This window comes from Apteryx mantelli, chromosome 18 (assembly GCF_036417845.1).
Source record: "Apteryx mantelli isolate bAptMan1 chromosome 18, bAptMan1.hap1, whole genome shotgun sequence".
Lineage (NCBI taxonomy): Eukaryota > Metazoa > Chordata > Aves > Apterygiformes > Apterygidae > Apteryx > Apteryx mantelli.
In genome coordinates this window covers 7,580,852-7,601,092 of record NC_089995.1, presented here as the reverse complement: position 1 = coordinate 7,601,092, position 20,241 = coordinate 7,580,852, and the positions used below count along the sequence as shown (strand labels likewise).

At 55.1% G+C, this 20,241-nt stretch overlaps 1 protein-coding gene across 2 annotated transcripts; it reads left to right on the top strand.

Moving 5' to 3' along the window:
- The first annotated feature begins 5,621 nt into the window (after window positions 1–5,621).
- On the top strand, window positions 5,622–19,759 carry EMILIN3 (elastin microfibril interfacer 3). Of its 2 annotated transcripts, XM_067307859.1 has the most exons (4): window positions 5,622–5,824; window positions 10,303–10,425; window positions 14,136–14,383; window positions 14,973–19,759. In XM_067307859.1, the coding sequence occupies exons 1-4, from the start codon at window positions 5,628–5,630 to the stop codon at window positions 16,865–16,867; spliced, it is 2,463 nt and encodes an 820-aa protein (XP_067163960.1). In that variant the 5' UTR covers window positions 5,622–5,627; the 3' UTR covers window positions 16,868–19,759. The 2 variants fall into 2 exon arrangements, with proteins under 2 accessions (XP_067163960.1, XP_067163961.1); XM_067307860.1 differs by lacking the exon at window positions 10,303–10,425.
- The last annotated feature ends 482 nt before the right edge of the window (window positions 19,760–20,241 follow it).

The following is a 20,241-nucleotide window of genomic DNA, read 5'->3' as shown; positions in this document are numbered from 1 at the left end:
CCACAGCTGCCTCCTGCCTGCATGAACAGGATAAATGGTTCGTGCCCAGCATGGAGCCAGGATGTGGCTGAAGCCAGTGCTGGGAGCCAGCAAGAGCTTCTCCTCCTGCAGCTGAGCCATTCCATGGCGGGCTTCCTTGAGCTCACAGTTTTAGCTCTTACATTGGTCTGGAAACTGGAGCACCTGGAGAACTCCTGGCCCAGCAGGCCCCACTGGAGACATGGTTCTCCTTGGGCTGGTGTCTCACTGGTATTATGATACTTCATTCACATTGTCATTAGCCTGCTACCCCAGGACATTTGGGAAATGCATCTTGCCTGCCAGTTTGGGCAACACAGCATCGCTGTCCCTCCCAGGGGTTCTTTCCCTCCCCAGCAGGGAGCTGGGAAAAAGCTGTGGTGTAGCTGCAGTGTCTTCATAGAGACACTGAAAAGGCAGAGATAGCCTTAGATGGATCCTGTTGGATGTGCATCTTGGAAAGCTGGGCTTTTCCCCTCTCTCACCCAGACACAAACCCACTGCCAAGGGCAAAGGCCTCTGTGAGTGCCAAATCAAGAAATGTCTTTGAACCAGTGGGAACTGACAGGGAGAAACTCTGCCTCTAAATTAGGCTGCTCTCTTGCCTCTCCACGCTGGGAAATGAATTTATACTCAGAAAAACTCAGGCTGGGAGACATCTTGGGAAGTCATCCAATCCACTTCCCTACCCCAAACTGGTTCTGACAGATTTTTTTTAATCTAAACTCTCCTTTAAAATCTCCAGATGGCTCAATACAGTCTCCTCCAGGGCTGCATTAACTTTACTACTAGATTTTTTTCTTATTAATATCCAACTAAAGTTTCCCTTGCTGCAATCTGCTCCTACCCTTGGCAATACAGAGGACAACTGTACTCCTACCACTGACCCTCAGTGTATCCCACACTGCCCAGCGTGGTGGCTGCCTTTCCAGCAGTGGTAGCTCACATTGAGCTTGTGATGTGTTCTGTGCCTGGATCCTTTCCTGCAGAACCACTGCAGACCCTGGGCCTCCTTGTCCCGACATGCTCAGCTGATATGTCCCACCTGTGCTTGTTCTCCATCCTCCAAGAATGCAGTCCTTGAATGCAGTCTATTTATTTCAGACTGTTTGGCCAAGGTCAACGGACCAAGACCATTTTGAACCTGGATCCAGGTTTGTGGTGCTCCACTGGCTGCTCCTTGTGAGATGTCTAGTCTCAGCCACACCAGGTCCAGACCAACGTGTCAGGTACTAGTCATACTACAGGTGCCCAGGTGGAGCTGAAGTCCAACGCCATGAACTCTGTTGTTGGGGTCCTAGACATCACAGCAGGAGCAGAGGAGCGGAGAGGGCAGTGGGCAGGAGTGTGAACTTACCAAACTATTTAAAGCTCAGGACTAGAATGGCCAGGGCTGGTTCCAGCCAAGAGTGAGCCATGTTGAAGAGTTCCCAGACTGTCCTATCACTTCTTCTGTTGCAGCATTGGCTGGAGGGAGGATTTGGTGGTTTGAGATCACACACCCACTGCGCTGAGGCGGTGGGCCCTGCCCTGCGCAGACACTAAACATTGTACCCAGGTGGGAAAAGGAGGTCAGGGGCTGTTGGCTTGTTGACCCATGAAGAGAGGCAATTATTCAGCCGATGAGGCCATGCAGGTGTTAATTAAAAACCATGTGAAGCAGAACAGGTCACTGTTTGGTGTCATCCACTTGTGAAATTAGCCTTGCGGTGGTTCACCCAGCCCTCCCAGGAGACAGAGCCAGGGGAAGAGCGGCCCGTAGCACGTCTGCATTGACTCTCATGTCCTACTGAGCTCACATTTCTGGGTCCCTCTTCGGTCCTGTGCAATGTCCCTGCTTCTCTCCCTCCCTTTATCCTTCCTCACTCTTTAATCCCCCTTTTTGACCAAATCTCAGCTGGATCCTTAATAGAGAACTTCTATCCATTCACCCCCAGACTGGCCCTGAGTATAGCTGTGAACAGGGACACAGTACAGTTACACAGTACAGTGACCAAAGTCTGGGACAGTCAGACAGCAGCCAGAAGCCGTACCCTAAAGGTGGACTGGTATGAAGCTTTTGGGGTCCCCTTCGATGCACCACAGGCAGGACCTGTTTGCCTGTGTCTCTCTAGTGAAGTGACAATGCAGGGCAGAGCCTGCTGTGTCCACTGTGTCCACTGCAATGTAGTAAAGTGAACCCATCACCATCCAGCTGGGTAATAACAGCCTGAAAGTCTTGGCATCCTGCAGGACAGATGAGATCCAGCTCTTCTCATGAGTAGTTTAACTCCGTGAAATAACCAACTTCTGACAGTCCAGACAGAGAAATAAGCTTTCTAGTCACTTGCTGAGCTGCTGCAGGAGGGCATGGATGGACACAGCCTCCAAGGTCATGTACCCTTGTGGACATCCCTTCATAGGGTCTTGGATTTACTAAGTGTCCAGATTTGATCTTCAGCATCAGCTTTGATACGATCCCCTTTATTCTCCAGTCAAGGCCAAGAGAGGAAACACAGCTTTCCTCTGGGAATGACCAAGGGCTGGTGCTCCCTGACCTGTGTACCCGAAGTTTACCAGTGAGCAGGACTGCAGAGCATTTCAGCGGTAGTTTGGGTTGCAAACCCTTCCACTTTGCTGGAGAGCTCTGTGCTCAGCACACACACTTCATGGGGGATGAAGAAGTTTGGCATTTTCTCTGTTAACCCCCTCACAGGAAGAGGACATGCCATGTCAGGAGGATGGCCTCGTAGGAAGGAGTCTCCTATTTCCACTCCAGGTGAAGAGTTCTCCAGAGCCAGGCTCCGCTGCCACAGGCATGCTGCTGGGACTGGCCAGGGCTCGTTGCAAGATGAGGACTGACAGCAGCATGGCTGAGCATCAGAGAGTCAAAAACAAGCTGCTTGGTGAGAAATGGGACTTAATGAATCCTGGTTTCCTGCCACTCTGTGTCTCATGGTTGGATTAGTTCATGGCTAATAAGGCACATGAAAGTTTTTCCCATGGTTTGAGGCACTCATGAGGGGCTTCTCCATGTGGATTCTTTGTTGTCTGATAATAGAGTTCACGGTGAATCCGTTTCCTCAGTGGGGACCCAAGCTTGGCTCTCTGTCTGCTCAGATGCCTTTTTTCATAAAACAATTAAACAATAAAACAATAAATGGAATTCAATCTCTCTGAGAATTCTGCCTGTCTACGAAATATGGCTGAAAGTGACCCAGAGGTTCAAAAGTTATTGGGATTGGACAGCAGGGACAGGTACACACACGCATCCATGCGCCTACAAGTGCAATGGCTTATACCATGTTTCCTCAAAGACCCAGGTCAGCGAGAATGAATGAGCAACATTAACTCTGCCCTGTTGTGCCCAGTCATTACAATATAGTTTAGAAAGACAGGATCAAGGGCTTTTTTTGCAAGTGTGCAATGACAGATGTTTTTTCCTGAAGCCTCAGACACACACATGCAACACTATTATTAAAACTGGGTCTTACTCCCTGCGCACAAGGGAAAGAATTAGGGCTGTGTGCGAGGTTAGTTCTCAACTTTGGCATCCAGCATTAAACCACACAGGCTCTGTAGGCTTTTGTTTGTTTTTATAGAGTTGCTTATAGACTGTCCCTCCGGCAATATCCCAGAGGACCGTAACAATCAGATACACCAGCTGGATGAGAACCGCTTCATGTATTGCCAAATATACCATGTAGAAATCATAATGCAGCCACCTCTGGGGTGTAACCTGACAAATGCTTAACGGCTTGCAGCAATACCCTGAAGCAGACTGAATGGAGACAAGGGAACCTAATCAAAAAGGCAATTTGAAAGGATGCATTGGTTCATTACACAAACTTCCTCTTTTTGGTTTCCTGCCTCGTCTTTCTAGTGTTCCTCCCCTAGCGTGGCTCTCCAATGGATTTTCTTCTGCCAGTGTTTTTGTATTCACCTCAGACCTAGCCAAAGGCTCCTTCTACCTGAAAATGGCCATTTGTCTCAGTATCTTATTGTCTCTGTATCATTCCAAGCCTTGACGTCTCTTTCCCCTAGCAGCAGGTTCACTCCTGCATTTGGAATCCCATCCATCCACCCTTTCTCAGCCACTTCTTGCTTTTCCTCCAAGAGTTTAAGAAAAGCACTGCACGCCTCACTGTGTTTTTTCCCTCCCCGAGCTGACTTGGGACTGGCCTCTGCCAGACAAGAGCCTGCAGCAAACTCCCAGCATGGGATTGGTGCTGTGCCCAGGGCTGTGAGTGTCCCAGGGCAGCAGGATGCTCAGCCCAGGATCTGCTTCTGATATGACAAAATCATGTGCTCCCCAGCAGGCAGTGGTGTGATGGCCTCACCTTCACGTGGATATGGGCTAACCTCTATTGGATCTCACCAGGGATGTTACCCCATGGCCTGGACCCTGCTGCACCCCCCACAGCTCCCAAGTGTCCAGTGCCTTGGGCAGGATGTCCTCTCTTCTCCCTTTTCCTACTCACCCAGTGGTAAAGCCAATCCGTGCAAATGACCATGATCACTGCTCTGCTGGAGGGTCGGGAAAGGTGCCAGATTTTATTCCTCTGTGGTTAACGATGTGGCGCCTAGGCAGAGGTGCCAGGGCAGGGTAGGGTGTTCAGCATCCAGCACCCACTGCCAAGGCTCACCTCAGGTGTAAGCAGGGGTCTCCACAGCGCTCAGGAAGGGTTGGAGGCCTGAGCTCACCTTCGGAAGCCACCTATGAGGAAATGTGTTTGGCTGTGTGAGATTCACTGGTCCTCAGAGAAAGGCCAACAATTTCTTCCCTCTTTCCTGGAACGCGTACAGAGAACAGGCTGCTGCACTCCGTGCCAGTGCACCAGGGCACTTGGAAAAGCAAACAGGGAGCCTCCAACCAAAGCTGAAGGAAGGGCTGTAGGTGGCTCCAAACTGGTGCCACTTCTTTCTTGCCCCTTCTGAAAAATCCAGGTGCTGGATTCACCAGGCCCTTGGTGGCGGTGCCTGATGCACAGGCTGGTACCAGCCAGCTGATTGGCAGCTGCCATCTGCGGAACATGTCCAAGGGGCTGAGTCAAGGTGCCTCCAGCCCTGCTCCTCGCCTCCGCTCCTGGGCGAGGGCGAGCAGGCCTCCGGGGCCGCGCCAAGGAGGGGCCGCGCAGGTACGCGGTGGCTCCCGGGGCAGACGGGGCGTGCGGAGATGCACCTGCTAGCGGAGGCAGGGCGAGCACCCGGTTCCCGGTGCCGGGCGAGGAGGGGCAGCCTTGGGGCGAGCCCGGGCGGGGGCCGCGCTCCTGCCCAGCGTCGCCGGGGCGGGGGCGGGCGGCGCGGGGGATCCCAGCCCGGCGGGGCCGCGCCACCTCCCCGCCCGCGGGGCCGGGGCCGGGGCCGGGGCCGGGGCCGGGGTCGGTGGCGGGCGGAGGGCGGGGAGCAGGAGCGCGGCCCGCCCCCGCCGCCGCGGTACTAAAGGGGAGCGGGCGGGCGGCGGAGCAGCGTGTGCCGCCGGGCAGGGCAGGGCAGGGCAGGGCAGGGCAGGGCGCAGCGGGCGGCGCTCCGGCCCCCTCCGCAGCGCCGTCCCGGCGGGGCCCGCGGCCGCCCCGTCCGGTCCCGCCGCGTCCCGCTGCCGCCGCCGCCGCCGCCGCCGGCCCGGGACCATGCGCAGGGCGCGGGCGCCGCGCCGCCGCGGGGCTCTGCTCGCCTGCCTCTCCCTGGGGACGCTGCTGGCCCTCGCCGATGCCAAGGGCGCCTTCTACCCCCCCGCCGCCCCCCTGCCCTACGGCGGCAGGTACAGCCTCTACACGGCCGGCTCCAGCCCGCAGCTCGGCCCCGGCAAGCCCGTGGGCAAGCACAAGTAAGCGACTCCCGTCCGCCGCTCCGCGCGTCCGGCGGGCACCGGCCCCGGCCGTCGGGCACCCGGTCCCGGGCGCGGGCCGCGGGCACCGGCCGTCGGGTGCCGCCCGCGCGGTGGCGCTGGCGCCGCGGCCGTCGGGCACCGGGTAGCGGCGCGGACCGCGGGCAGCGGCCGGGCGGCGGGGCTCGGCGGGCGCCATCCGCCGGTACCGTGCACCAGGCACCCGTCACCGGGCAGCGGCTGCCAGGCGTGGACCGCGGGCACTGCTTACCGAGCACCGACCGCGGGCACCCCCTGCCAAGCGCCGACCCCGGGGTACTGTCCATGGGCACCCCTTGCTGGGCACCGGCCGTGGGTGCCAGCCCCTGGTCCCGGCTGTGGGCACCCCTTGCTGGGCACCGAGCGTGGGTACCGACCGCGCACCCCTTACTGGGCACTGGCTGCTGGGGGCTGGCGCTCAGCACTGGAGCAGGGTGAGCTCTGGGGCAGGGTGTCCGTGTGTGTTTGCGCACCCCTCCCCATGCAGAGTAAGGCTGGGAGTGCTGGGGGTCCCCTCGGCGTGGGGTGTGCAGGGGTTTTACTTCCATGAAGGAAAGGGTGGTGTGTGTGCGCTGGAGGGACATGTGTGCTGCAGTCCTGCGTAGGACTGGGCTGGGGTGTGTGTCCATGAGAGCGGGGATGCGTGCATGTGTTCCCGGGGGTGGTGTGTGTGTGTGTTGATGGGGTGAGGTGTGTGTACCTGTTCTGCGTGACACAGGCTTGTGAGGGGACAGGGGGTGATGTGCGGGAGGGAGGGATGGCCATGCACAGATGTACATGTGAAAATGCAGCTCGGTTCGAGGAAATGTGAATTTACTCATTTGCTTGTAAAACAGGGACTTACTAGAGTTTAAATATGTTTTTAAATAACCTAGAAAGCTCAGGCAGAAGAGGAATGTGAGCTTGAAGTGTACAAGAGACTTTTTCCATTTGATCACAAAGAGGGAGTTACGCTGGTGGGGGCTCGCTTCCCTCGGTGCTTGTTTGCTAGAATCGTTTCTATCTATCTTCTTTGAAAAGGGAAGGATGTGGTGTTATGAACAAGCTGAAAGGAATAAAGTAACATTCAAAACGAACAATACTGGCAATGCCAGTGAAAGGTTTCCAAAACCCGTAACATTTTCCAGCTGCTCACTCTTAAAACATCAGGCTGGAGCTATAAAACTGCTAGCCACAGGTGGGTGAGAAGGAAAGGGATCTCTAAAAAGGAGCAAGCCAGAACAGCCCCAACCTTTTATCTGGGTAGTCACAGGGAGGCATTACTTATTCCTAGTGGCCTGCAGATCTGCCTGTTTTGGCTACTAGCTTACTTAGAGGGCTTTTGCAGTGTGTTTAGCAGTGGATCCTGGATTTATGGATAGATAGTGATTCTAAATTTCCATACACATGCACACATGACCTTCCTTCCCTCCAGCTAGGAAAAGTTGCTGGCCTTAGTTCTTGAATAGCCCTATGTAAAGACGAATGACTCATTTTACGGAGTGCAGGGAGCAGAACCGACCCCTGCACACGCTGTGAGCCCGGCAGCCTCTTGCCAGGGTAGAGCCGCTTGCCCTTGGGCAGGCTGGAAGTGCTGGTCACTACTGGGAACCGCGGTGCCTGTCACAGGGGCAGGAGGAGAATCCTTAGAGAGGGGACCTGGGTGCTCCATGGAGGGGAGCTGTGGTGGGCAGGAGGGCCTTGCTGGGAGAAGCTGACCAGTGATGGGGAGAACCAGGGTTGAGAAGTAAGATGAGCCCAGGGAGCTGTGGGCCCCCTGTTTATGCCCTGCTTCTTGCCCCACGCAAGGCTCTTGGAGCCTGCTTGTAGCTTGGCCTCCAAAAACAGAGGCATGGGGGGGCTTTATGGCAGGCCTTGGTGCGGGGGGATATACTCTGCTTTGTGCTGGTGTCCGCAGTGCTTCTGCTTCCTTCGCCTTTCTCCCCTCTCTGCTCCATTTGCTGTGGCCATGCTCAGGACCGTGACAGTGCTGGGGCAGGGTGAGCTGGAGCCCCACCGTGCTGTCCTCAGAGGGTGACAGTGCTGCAGGCACAGGGACACGTAGCAGCTTCTCCAGTCACGGGCCATCAGGACCCTTTTCCCTCCATGATCATCCTGGCAGGCTCCAAACTTGCTCCCTTCCCCAGGCAGACGTGAGGCTGGCCTGCGCTTGGCTGGGGCCAAGGGGCCACAGTTGTTCGTCTTGTTCCTTCAGAGAGGTTGCTCAAGCAAGCTCAAAGCAGAGGGCTGCTGCTAGAGGGCTACACACATGCACACAGGACACCACAGGCTCCTGACTGCGATCCCCCCTTATCCCTCCCTGTCCTTCTCCTCAAGCCCTTCTGCTCCAGTGCAGCTGTCTCAGTCCCTTCCTTCCATTGCCATTACCTGCCAGAGGCACCTGAACAACATCTGGACCATCTTGATACCAAGAGCTAGTAAGAGCTAGGCTGAGACCCCTGCAACTCATGTCTCTGGTGAGCACCCAAGGCTGCTCTCCCAGGCCACACAAGGGCCTCCTGCCTCTCTGCTAGCACAGGCGGTGCTGAGGGAGCTGCAGCTGCTTCCTAGCTTGTGGCCAGGCACCTGAACAGCAGCAAACCCACCTCGCACGGGAAGAGCTGGGTCCTCTGGTGTCGCTGAGCAACACCTCCCGTGCACCAGGAGCTCGCTCCAGCCCATCTGCTCCGGCCTACTGACCCTCCACCTCGGCTCTGAGCTGTGTGCCTGCGCCCTTCTTCCTCCCGCTCTGACATCTGCTGCATCCCTGTGCCCTAAATTGCTGCCTCGCTGCACACCCCTGCTGTCTCTGCCCCTGCAGACCAAGTGCATCTGCTCCTCCCTGCAGCCCTGCCTCCAGCTGGAACAAGCTCGGCCTCCATCTGCCCCAGCAGCGCTCCGGGATCCCTCCCACACGGCCTTCCTCCCAGCGACCTCCTCGGCACACAGAGTTTGCCGCTTGGCTCCGGAGCAGGCTTGCACCCGTGGGAGCTACCCGGCTCCCTGGGGCATCCAGCTGCAGGTGGGGTGGCAGGAGGGAGGAGGCTCTGCTCCTTGCTGGAGATGTCATTCTGCTGCAGGCAGGCTTGGGTAATTCCGCATGTCTGGGGGAGCCAAGGGGTTTCCAGCCACTGCCCCCGTGGTGGAGGGAGCTGTGGTCCTGCCGTGGTCCTGGAGAGCGGGCAGCCTGGATCTCCTCCCCGATGGCTGCAGCACACTGGGCCTGAGCGTGGCATGTGTAACTGCAGCAGCGTCCGTGGGCTTTTCAGGCTCGGCCCCAGCTCTGGCTGCACGTCAGGAGGCAGAGGAGGACCCTCCACCCCTGCCAGACCCTGCTGGAGCTATTTGCGGGGAGCTATTCCTGTAAGTGCCCTTGCTGGTGGGGCTTTGCTTGTCCCACAGCCCGTCTCACCGCCAAGACCGTGCTGCACTGAATGCAGCCTCGGCTAACCCCAGTGCCGGGGTGGATGCAGCGGTGCCCACAGCGGAGGCAGCGCGCTTGCAGAGCGGCAGGACTGCAGGCGAGCCCGCTCTGGTCCGAAGCGGCTCTGGGTTTCCTGAAATTGCAGCCTGGCGAAATATCAGAGGATGCCCCAGGAGAGCGTGCACAGCCTGTTTCCAGCACCAAGAGACAGATTTCTCGGGGAAGGCTTGACTGCTGAGGGGCTGCCAGCCAGGGCTGCCCGCTGCCCCGTCCCCAGAGCCGGAGGAGCGTGGGGGAGCAATGCACGGGGAAGCCACCAGCTCAGAGGGATCTTGTGGGCGAGGATGCTGTCCCGAGGCTGAGACCCCAGCAGAGCTGAGGCCGAGCAGAGCTGTGTTGAAGGGTGTAAGGATTTAGCTGCGCTCCTGTCACCCAGCGGAGAAATACCTGGAGCCACTTACACCAAGGAAAAAGCACCTCGGGGCTGGGATTTGCCACCGTGACGGAAGCCAGGTCCCGCTGCCGACTGGCCTCGGCTGGCATCCAGAGGGCACATGGCAGCGCGTGAGAGGGTCTGGGCAGAGTCTGCTCCTTTTGGGGCTTTCCAGAGCTGCTCAGGTGAAGGTGGCAAAAGCTGGAGTGTGTGGGGCCGCTCTGGAGGAGGGATGCAATTTGGTTAGCCGTGCCAAACTGGCAGCACCTGCCTGACCACTGCCTGTCTGCACCCAGGAACCAGCCTGGTCATTCGGGGACCCTTCACTGTGTTCCCATTCCCAGCCCTCCCCCTGAGCCCTCTTGCTGTCCCTTTTCCAGGTCAGTGGCGGTGGCAGATGCCTCCTCCCAGCAGATGTGTGGGTCGGGAGGGCCCTCTAGCTGCCTCACCCCACCAGGGACCTCGCTAGCAATATTAGCCAGGGCAGGGAAAGCCAGGGCTGGACCGGGACTGCCGTGCGGTTGAGTGGCCTGAGATGATGCTCTCCGTCCTCGCTGGTCCCTGCGGCAGGGGGTGACGGTGTCTCGCTGTGCTTTCCCCTAGGAGCTACTGCGCCTACGTGGTGCAGCGCAACGTGACGTGCACGCTGCAGGACGGGGCCGAGAGCTACATCAAGGCCGAGTACCACAAGTGCAGCTGGGGACCCAAGTGCCCCGGCAAAGTGCTGTGAGTACCGTGGGGCGCTGGGCGACGGGTGGCACCTCTCACTTCCTTGGGGTCCTTCCCTGGCTTCAGATCACAGCTGTCCCGCGGCCCCTGGTGGGATGGTGGGGAAGGGCACTAACACCCCGGGCAACCCCGTACTTGACTTTTGGCCACGAGAGAGGGAGTGCTGTCTCTCGCCAGAAATGTGACGTTTTCATGGGAAGCAGGGGTGTGCGGAGGGGAGCACTGTGTCAGAGACCTCCAATTTGGCAGAGAGATAGCAACTAGGTGAGAGAGTGAGAGGAAAAGGAAGCGGAGCCTGTGGTTGGGGCTGGCTGAGGGCTTCCTCACCCAGGAAAATATTGGCAAAGTTTTTTGCCACCTAATAAATGCTGCAGGGAAACACCCCGCTGGGCAGGAGCCAGGCGACGGCGGACACTAGGGCTCTGTGTTTCACCACGAGCCCTGGCCTGGGATGCTGCTCCATGCCCAAACACAGCACTCCCCCATCCTCCCCGAGCCCGCTGCGAGCAGCAGAGCCGAGCCCCAGGGCAAGTGGGGCTGAAAGGGGCTTTTGCTGGAGCTGGCAGGGCTCGCCGCGTGCCGACAGTGCCGGGGCTCGGCGCACGGCCTGGCCCGGCAGAGAAGGGCTGTCGTACCCGCTCATCGACGTTTTCTTTCCTTGCTCCCATCACAAGCGTTTTTCCAGCATTTGGGGGTTTAGGACATCCTGCAGCCGCCGGTTCCTGTGGAAGAGATCCACAGAGCATCTCCCAGCTCCGCGGTATCGCGGCTTGCCCGCAGTGCCCGTGGGAACAGACCCAGACCAACTGCCCGCGGAACGGCCGGAGGAGCTAAAGAAGAGGTCTGCCCCGAGTCGCAGTGCGGTGGAGGGGTGGCAGCTGGTCGAGGAGGAGGCACGGCAGGAAGGACACCGCCCGGCGCTGCTCTGGTGGTGACTGTGGGAAGCCAGGTGCTCTGACCTTGCAACCAGCCCCCCAGGTGCTGCCATGTCCAGTTCCTTGCTGCCACCTGGCCCATCTCCAGCCCCTCAAACAAATGCGGATGCAAAAACTGTATTTCCAGAAGGATGCTGCACCTGCCAGCTGAACTTTCTGCACAGCCTGTGATGCTGCATCCACACATGAGGTGGAGACATGTTTTTTCCAGGCACTTTGGGCCATCAGCAAGTGTTTGTGCAGCCGCAATAAATGCTTTCCCTTGCCGCTGTTTGGAGAAGGGTGTGGAGGTGCCGAAGGGCTCTGGGTTCCTGTGCGAAGGTGGTGGGACATGAAGATGCCCTGTCCTCTGGCTGCCACGCTCACCCTCTGTTCGCAGCCTGGGCTCTGCTGGACGAGAGGGAGCACCAAGCTGCAGCCTGGACGGCCAAGGAGAGGCTGAGACTGGTCTTGTTATTGGCAATGGCTGGGTTCCACAGTTTCCTGCCTTTTCTGCATGCCACGACATTTTCAGGCAGGTTTCTACACACTAAGAAAGAAGGAAAGACCATAGAAACTTGGAAGCTTCTGTGAAGAGAAATAACAAAAAGAAGAGCTAGTTTTTCCAGCCACTGTATCCACTTTTTTTTTTTCTTTTTTTTTCTTCCTTACTCCAGTGGTGAGCACAGAGCTCCAGGACAGCGAGGCACTCTGGCAGCTTGCCAGAAGGACATGAGAGCAGTGGTCCTCAGCGCTGACTGCTTTTTGAAGCCTGGTGCTTCCAAGAAGACAAGCTTGCCAACCCCACCGTCCCATAGCAAGCTGAAGGCAGCCGAGGCATGGCAGGCTTTCTCCTCCTTGCAGAGACTGGGCAGGGCTGGTGGAAATACCTTTGCTTGAATTGGGCACGCTGCCTGGCCATGTACTGATGCCCAGTGGGATCTGCCTGTGCAGCCTGGGCCATGTTTTCTCTCCTTTCCCCACTTTGAGATTTTTTTTCCACCAAAAACTAGAGTGTGGCAGTTCTCAGCAGTGCCTCGAAAGCTGCAGGAGCTGTGGCTCATTCGTGCATGGGGATGAGTGGGCGTTAAGTGAAGGATTGCAATGCAGGTCTCTGGAGATATGGCCCAGCCCATGCCATGTCCTGTAGCACCAAAACCTGCTGGGTATTTTGTGACAAGAAAAGCCTCTTCCTCTGGTGTTTGACAGATGAACAACACCATTTCCCTTTCACTGGAGTGTGAAGAGTGGGGAGTTACTAGACCTCAACAGAGAGGCAGGTTTGAAGACCAAACCAAAATCAGCAGAAAAAGTCCTGGCTGAAGCAAGCTGTCTGAAAACACCCCTGTCTTTGGGAAAGTGTCAATGTTGAGCAATTTCAAAGTGATCCAAAGGATGAAGGGTTTTGGGGCTGAATTTTCATCTTGCCCTCCCTGGGAGTTTATTTCCCCATGTTATGTACTGAGGTAGCCATATGTGCTTGGTGTTACACTTATGCCGGGGAAGCAGCGTCTCCCAGAGGCTGCAGAATGGGGCAGGGGCACGGAGGGACCTTGGGGTGCGAACCCACATGCTGCCCGAGCTGCCGCATAGCTCCGAGTGCACTCCTCTGGACCTACGTCTATACAGCAAGGATGTTTGTGCCAGTCTCCTCCAAGGCCTTCTGCTGAGTGTGCTGGAGAAGAACAAGGGCTGAACTGTGCGTGTTTTTTCAAAACAACAAACGTCAGGATTTTTAAGCCTCTCGGTAAATTTAGACTGGAAACTTCCAAAAGCAGCTTCAAAATGTTGGCATTTCAGAGGCGGTGAAAATCGTGCTGTCTTCGGCTCTGTAACTCAGCTTGAGTGGGAGCAGGGAGTGCAGGTGCTAGCTATGTCCCATCCGATCCCTGCCCATGCGAGGGCTCTAGATTCCTCATGTGAAAGCAGTTTGAAAGAGCTGGGAGCAGCTGAGTCCTCCCTGTGGAAATGGGGCTATTGACTTCCTTAGAGCAAGAGCAGAAAGGGAGGGAGTTAGTGTCACATCAAGCAAGGAGGTGGGCACTAGCCTTGCTGCTGCATATGAAAGTGGGCAGTGCCCCATTCAGGGCTGGATAAACTCTGTTCACTTCCTAGTGCAGCCCTGCTTGGGGACAGCAGGGCAGAGAGAACAAGAAGCATAGAGGAAGTACTTTTCCAAAAGTATTTCAACCCTCCCAGAGATCTGAAGAATAGAGTTGAGAAGAGGATTTTTACCCTCCTAGGAGATTCTCAGGTCAGTCACACCCACAAGCTAGCGTCCAAAGCTAGCAAACTGTTCCAAACTAGCATGAGGAGTTCCATTAATAAAAATAAATAAATAAATAAAAAAAAAAAAAGGAAGCTACTAACAAGCCTTCTGCTCAAAAACCCCACAAATAAATACATAAGTGATGGCTCTGCGCAGGTGCTCTCTCCTCACACCCCCAGGGTATTTCTCAGTCTTGTCTAGTTGTATTATCAGCTTGTTGGGGAGAGTTCCTACCCTTGCTGTGTGCTACCCTGGAGAGGGTGGGCAAATGTTTTTGGAGTGCCAGTTAATGAACTGTGTCCCCAGAAAGGTATTGCTGATGCTACACTGTGCAATGGTGCAGAAGGAGCTCTTTGAGGAGGCAGGCAGTGCTCTGCTGATGAAGAACTTGAGCCTTGGCCAGACTTTCCAAGATGCCTGGTTGTGCACAGCCGACATGACCCATGACCACTCTCTTCTGCATTGCTTGGAGTCTAGATTGTCTTTCTAAACTGTCTTCTCTCTCCCTTCCCTCTTCTGGAAAGGTACCGCACCTTCTTCAGACCCAAATACAAGATTGGCTACAAGACAGTGACGGAGCTGGCCTGGAGGTGCTGTCCAGGCTTCATGGGAGAAGGGTGCCATGACAACCCAACTGACCAACCTGGCCTCCTGCCCCAGCATCCCAGCCCTAAAATGTCTCCTGGGCAAAAGATGTTTCCAATTCCTAGAGTTCCTCCCCATCCGAAAAGCCACCCTGACCTGTTTCCAGGACCAAAGAAGAATCCATATGGTGAGACCTCTCTCATGCTTCACATTGCAAGGTACTCCAGGAAAGCCCACTCTGCAGTCCTTGGTTACAAGCCTCCCCATTTCTTCTGTTCCAACACAGGGGACAAATTTGGCAAGCCTTCAGTTAGTGACCTGCTTCCTGATCAGAGAACTGACATTTCATTGGTTTGAGAATCACTTACTTACCTTTTTTTAAATCTGTTTTTTCTCAAAATATACCACTTCAGAATTGCCTTTCCTCATTGCTTGAAAGCATTTCTCCATTAATTTTAGGGTAGCTAGAGTGTGTTTTGAGAGAAAGCTCCCCCAGACTGTTCTCATCACCTGTTCTTGAACTTGGGAACAGAGGGCCTGATCCCACACAATGAAAGGAAGAAGATTTTCCCTGTCACTTTGAGACTGTTCTCATTAGGGACATTAGGGGAAAAAGAGGAACTGGGGGTTGATATTTGGGTGAAATGGTAACAAGAGGGAGGCAGGAGCTAATGTTAGTTAGTATGGAAAAGGACTCAAATCAAGAAGATAGCACAGGAAGGAGACTAAAGAGCATCAGCCCTGACTATCCCTTCTCTATTTCTTTTCCTGTGCAGGTAGAAAGTTGCCTGGCCTTTTTGGAGACCGCCTGGATCGGCTGGAAGAGGAGGTGAGGCGCCTCTCCCAGGCCTATGACAGCCTGCACACCATGGTGAGCGGCCTGGGTGACCGCCTGCGGCTGGCTATCCGTGAGGACACCACCAAGATGATTGGGTCCCTGATGAACAGCCCCGGTGTGCCTGACTCAACGGTGGGCTTTGGCATCATTCCTGATGGCCTGGTGGATGTAGCAGACAAGGCTGACATCGCCACATACCCTCCCGTGGGGGAGATCCTGACCAAAGTGACAGAGGTGAGCGACGTGCTGAAAAACAAGGCAGACTTGCTGCATGAGGTTCATGGCATGGTCCTGGACCACGATGGGCAGATCAAGCACCTGCTGGAGTCAGCCCGGCCCTCACCCCTCACCTCTATTGACCTGCTGGAGGAGTATGTAGACACCCGGCTGAGCAACCTGCGTGGAGAGCTGCTCGACGGCTTTGAGAAGAAGCTGGGGAAGATCCAGACCACGTGTGACTTCCGGATCCAAGAGGTGCAGCAGCAGTGTGAGGAGGAGAAAGCTGCCAACCTGCGGCTGCAGCAGACGCTGGACGGGAAGGAGTTAGAGATCAAGAAAGAGATCTCCCAGCTGGAGACCCAGATCCAAGGGCTGACAGTGGTGGAAAGCTGCTGCAGCAACCTGGACTACCTCCTTGATCGTATGAACATCCTGGAGAAAGGCCTGCACAGCATCTCCGAGTCCCAGAAGAACTTACACTCACGGCTGGATGGAGAAGTCTCCACTGTCACCCTAGAGAACCTCTTTGAAGGGCGCTTTGAGGATCTGGAAGCCAGACTCAATGCTACAGAAAGAGAAACAGGGAGCTGCTGCTCCAGTATAGAGGACAGCATGAGAGGCACAGTGGTAGCAGAGGTGGATGGCATGAGGACTGCCTTTGAAGACAAAATGCAAACCTTGGAGGACAGGTTCATGACCATTGTGGGGGAGCTGAACAACATCAGTGCTCCTGTGGGCATGGACGGAGCAGTGGTGCCTGTGCTGGAGGGGGAGCTTGCTAGCATGAGGAAGCGTACAGACGAGAGATTGGAGGTGTTGCAGAATCGCCTCATCATGCTGGAAAGCACTTGTTCCCTGGGCTGCACCTCTGCCTCCAAAGATGTGGAGACCTTCCGGACGGAGATCGAAGACTGCCAGAACAAGAACCAGGACTTGCTCCTCCGGATGGACAGCAACTACGACCTCCTGAGCAAGCTGAATGCCACCATCTTGGAGATCCAGCGGCGAATTGAGGAAGAAGCATCAGGAGCTTTGCAAGGGGAGATCACCTTGCTAAAGATCAACCTGAATACCATGAGCAAGTCTCTGACAGGGCTCAAGGACTCTGTCTCCCAGTACTCAGACACTGTGACACACGTCAACTCCTCACTGGATGAGTATGAGCGGAAGATCGAAGATGAGGTCCACTCCATCCAGGAGAAAGTCAGCGACCAAGGCTCCCAGCTCTTCTTCAGCAACCGGCGTGTCCTGAACCTCAAGGGAGACTTGGAGCGACTCAAAGCCAGGATTGTCAGTGACCTGAGCTCCTGCAAAAGCGTGGCCCATGACCTGCAGCGGGAGATCGCTCACTTCGATGACCGGGTGGCCCGGGTGGAGACCGTGTGTGGCAGGCTGGGTGCCGTCACGGGAAGCCTGGACGTCATCAGGGATGAACTGGAGAAACACACAGGCAGCCTGTGGGACTACATGGACCATATGAATGGGACCCTGGCTGCCCACTCTCAGGAAATAACAGGACTGAAGGACAACCTGCTTGACTGTCAAGCCAAAGTCTCCGAGCTGGCAGAGCAGGTCAGCCACTTGGAGGAGCAGGCAGACAGAAAGCAGCATTAGCCATCCTGAAACTCACTTCTTTCTTCTCCTCCCTGCCTTGAAGAACAGAATTAACTTATATCATAGACTGACTCCAGTGTGACAACAGTTCTTTGGATATTTTTTAAATTAAAAGATAAATTAAAAAGCTGCTACAAACCCTTCTTCCCCATCCCCTTTTTTTAAAACTTACCAGCCCTGCCTTCCCCTTTGCCATTACCGTACTTTCCTCCTGACATTTAGCAGCTGTTCTGACCCCCACGTAGCAAGGCGCCTGCCTGTGTAGCTGGGGGTGTTGTTTTGGCTCCTGGACTGATGACCCCAGAAGGGCAATTCAAGAGGAAGCTGGAGGCGGGAACATTTTTTTTATTTTGTGGATTTATCGCTTCTTGAAGAATAAAACTCTGTAGTTGTGAGTTGAGGAATAGAGTTTCTCTGACCTAAAGACCACCTGCATCTTAATCCAGGGAGTAAAGAGAGCCAGGGCTCCTTACAGGCAGCAAAACTCGCCACAGGAATTGTGGATTTCAAAGAAAACATGTATTCTCACATCCCCCCGGGAACTGTATTCCCCTCTTCGAGATGTCAGCCCTCCTTGTGTAAGGTAAATCCATTTATACTGCTCACTTCATGCAAACGCACATGCACCACAGAGCATATGAGGATATGCATTAGGAAAACATATATATATGTATATATATTTTTTGAACAATCCACTGTCATGGTGCTTGTCCAATTGCAAAGTTTTCTCTTGGTGCCGCCCCCCCCCCCCCCCCCGGGCCCTATTTTGAAAAACCATGCCAAGCAGTCAACGATTGCCACAGCGGCGTTTGCGGGAAGGCCATGCAGTGCCTCGGCGGTGCTGTGCTTTGCAAGCCCACTGTACTTCGCTCTCCGGTTGCACTTGGGACTGGCACAACGGGTTGCGGAAGGCTTGTGTCTTCCCTGATGGGCCACAGCTCTTTGCGCGTTACTGAAGACACACGTGTCTGTAGGTGCCTAAAGAGCAGTCCTGTCCTCCAGCTCTGGCACTCTTCTGTTTTATTGCTTAAACTGTGAACACAGGTTCCCTCGTCCTCGCAAGGCAGGTGAAGCCCAGCTGCAAGAGCGAGAAGGCCCCCATTCTGCAGGGAGTCACCGTGTTTCCCTTTCCAGCAGCGCGGGAGCACGAGCCTGCTTCCTCCTCACTTTCACCTGCTAATGCTGCCAGGGAACCTGCTCCTGTGGTGAGCGTCGAGGAAGAGGAAGGCAGGGATCGCTCACAGCATCTCTGAGAAGTGAGCCAAGACCTCTCCTCAGCTCAGCTATGGGGAAGGGTTGACCTCCACTCAAGGGTCTGGGCTGGAGGAGATACAAGAGACCTAGGTGATGTGCCCAATTTCACTCTGTTTTCCCATGAAAACACAGACTGGAAAAGGCCATACAGGCACCTGAGTGACTCCAGATTTGCTGTGGGAAGCTGGTGCCTGTCCCACACAGCCATTCCCCACAAAATCCACCTCCTTGGAGAGGCCAGGCACAGGCCGCCTCCGCTGCTCAGCCCATAGGGACTTTATTACCAGAAAGGACAAAGAGGAAATTAAAGAGCCTCTATTTGACCAGCTCTGGCACTTTATAGCACAGGAATGTGTTTTTCCATGGACTCAGCGCTGCAGCTAATTAAGCCTTTCACCCCAGCTAGCCTTCAGCCCCACTGCCCCCTGTTGCCCTGCCCTGTGTCCTTGCTCTTCCCCAGCTTGGTTTCCTGGGTCAGGACACACTGTGGGAGCGGCGAGCACCACGCACAGCCTGCGGCATCCACCCAAGGGCTGCTCTCTGCTCCCACCGGCACAAAGTGGCAGCGATGCCTGGCAGAGGTGCAATAGGGACAACTTTTCTCCTCCATCCCATCCCATCCAAGCTGAGTTAGCTCCTTCAAACACAGGCTCCAAGGCGGAGAGGAACCACAAGGATCACCAAGTTCTGCTGGCCATGTCATGTTACCCTGGCATGGTAGAAACATTTTCTCCCACCGCATGAGCTTAGGACATCCAGCCAGCAGTACAAGCAGACCAAGCCTCCCACCACGCTCTTACCCCATGCCTGCTCGGGCTGAGGGACGCTCACAGCAGCAAAATCTGCTCACTCTGCTCTGGACTTTGCTGATTTGGGGCTACACTGCTGCTGCTGAGACTCTTTTCCAGCTGAGGGAGGAAGGAGATGAGGAGCAACATCCAGCTGCCTTTGGACATCCCAAAGAAAAGGCTGTTAGACCACAAAGACAGTTTAAGCCCCAGCCAAAGGCAGGGGTTTCAAGCCAGCCCTTGGCCCTGTTTGATAGTCCAGGGAGCCCTCACCCCAGAAGAGCCTCCTGCCCAAGCCAACCTCCACATCTTGTCACAACAGGGAGAAAAAGGGCTGCAGCAACCAGAGAGGAAAAATTAACCAAGTGCCAGGCTAACGGGATTTCCAGGCAGGCCAGTAAGCCACAGCTTGGTTTGGAGAGCGGCTGAATAGGAACAGTTCCCTCCAGCACAGAGGGAGCTGGGATGTTGGTAACAAAGCTAGGACAGGAGGAGCAAGGAAGAAGTCAACCTTCCAGAAAATGGTGCTATGTTTGGACTATTCCTGACTACTCACTTGAAAATATGGACAGTTTGTATTTCAGTTCTCAGCTATTTGTGCTTAAAAAGTGAATGATCTTTGTGTAAAATAGGGCATTTTTTTTGCTTGCAAAGAGGGAAGGAGACTGCGCCCGTGTGATTGTTCTTACACTGGGCAGGCTTCCGAGGGGGTTGGCAAGTGATCCTGGTAAGAGGCTGTGTTTTATTGTTTTTAAAACCTTGTACATTTGTTCAGATTTTAAAAGCTGAAAGACTGTTTGTACTGGAAAGAAAAATAAAATATTTCTTGCTGAGGTTTCCAGCATCAAAATGACTTGTGTGGCTTTAAGGGGGGGGGGGGGGGAGGTTGGGTGAAGAAAAAAGCATAACACAAGGATTGTGTTAAGACAGGGAGCTAGAGTTAAAACACAGACTATTTAAGAGAGGAAGAGAGAGCAGGCAGAGTAGAAGGAAGTGATTTACACTCACAGGCCATGGTCAGGGAAGGGAGAAGCTAGATACCAGACTAGAGGAAGACACCCAGCTGTGCTCTTGCCTGCATTTTGTTTTATATAGTTAAAGCTAAGTGCTCCCAGAGCAGGAGGACTAGGTTGTCTCAACACACAGCTGCCTGCATGGTGATGCTGACAGCCAGGTTTTGGAGAAGCTCCCCAGCCAGCATAAGGACAGGCTGGCTGAGGCCTGACAAAACTCTGCTTCAGGACAGCAGAGCTGCGTTTTTCCTTGAACTCTCCTACATGGGGGCATACACAGGGAACTGGCAGGCTGCAGGCATGGGAGATTTGCCTCCCA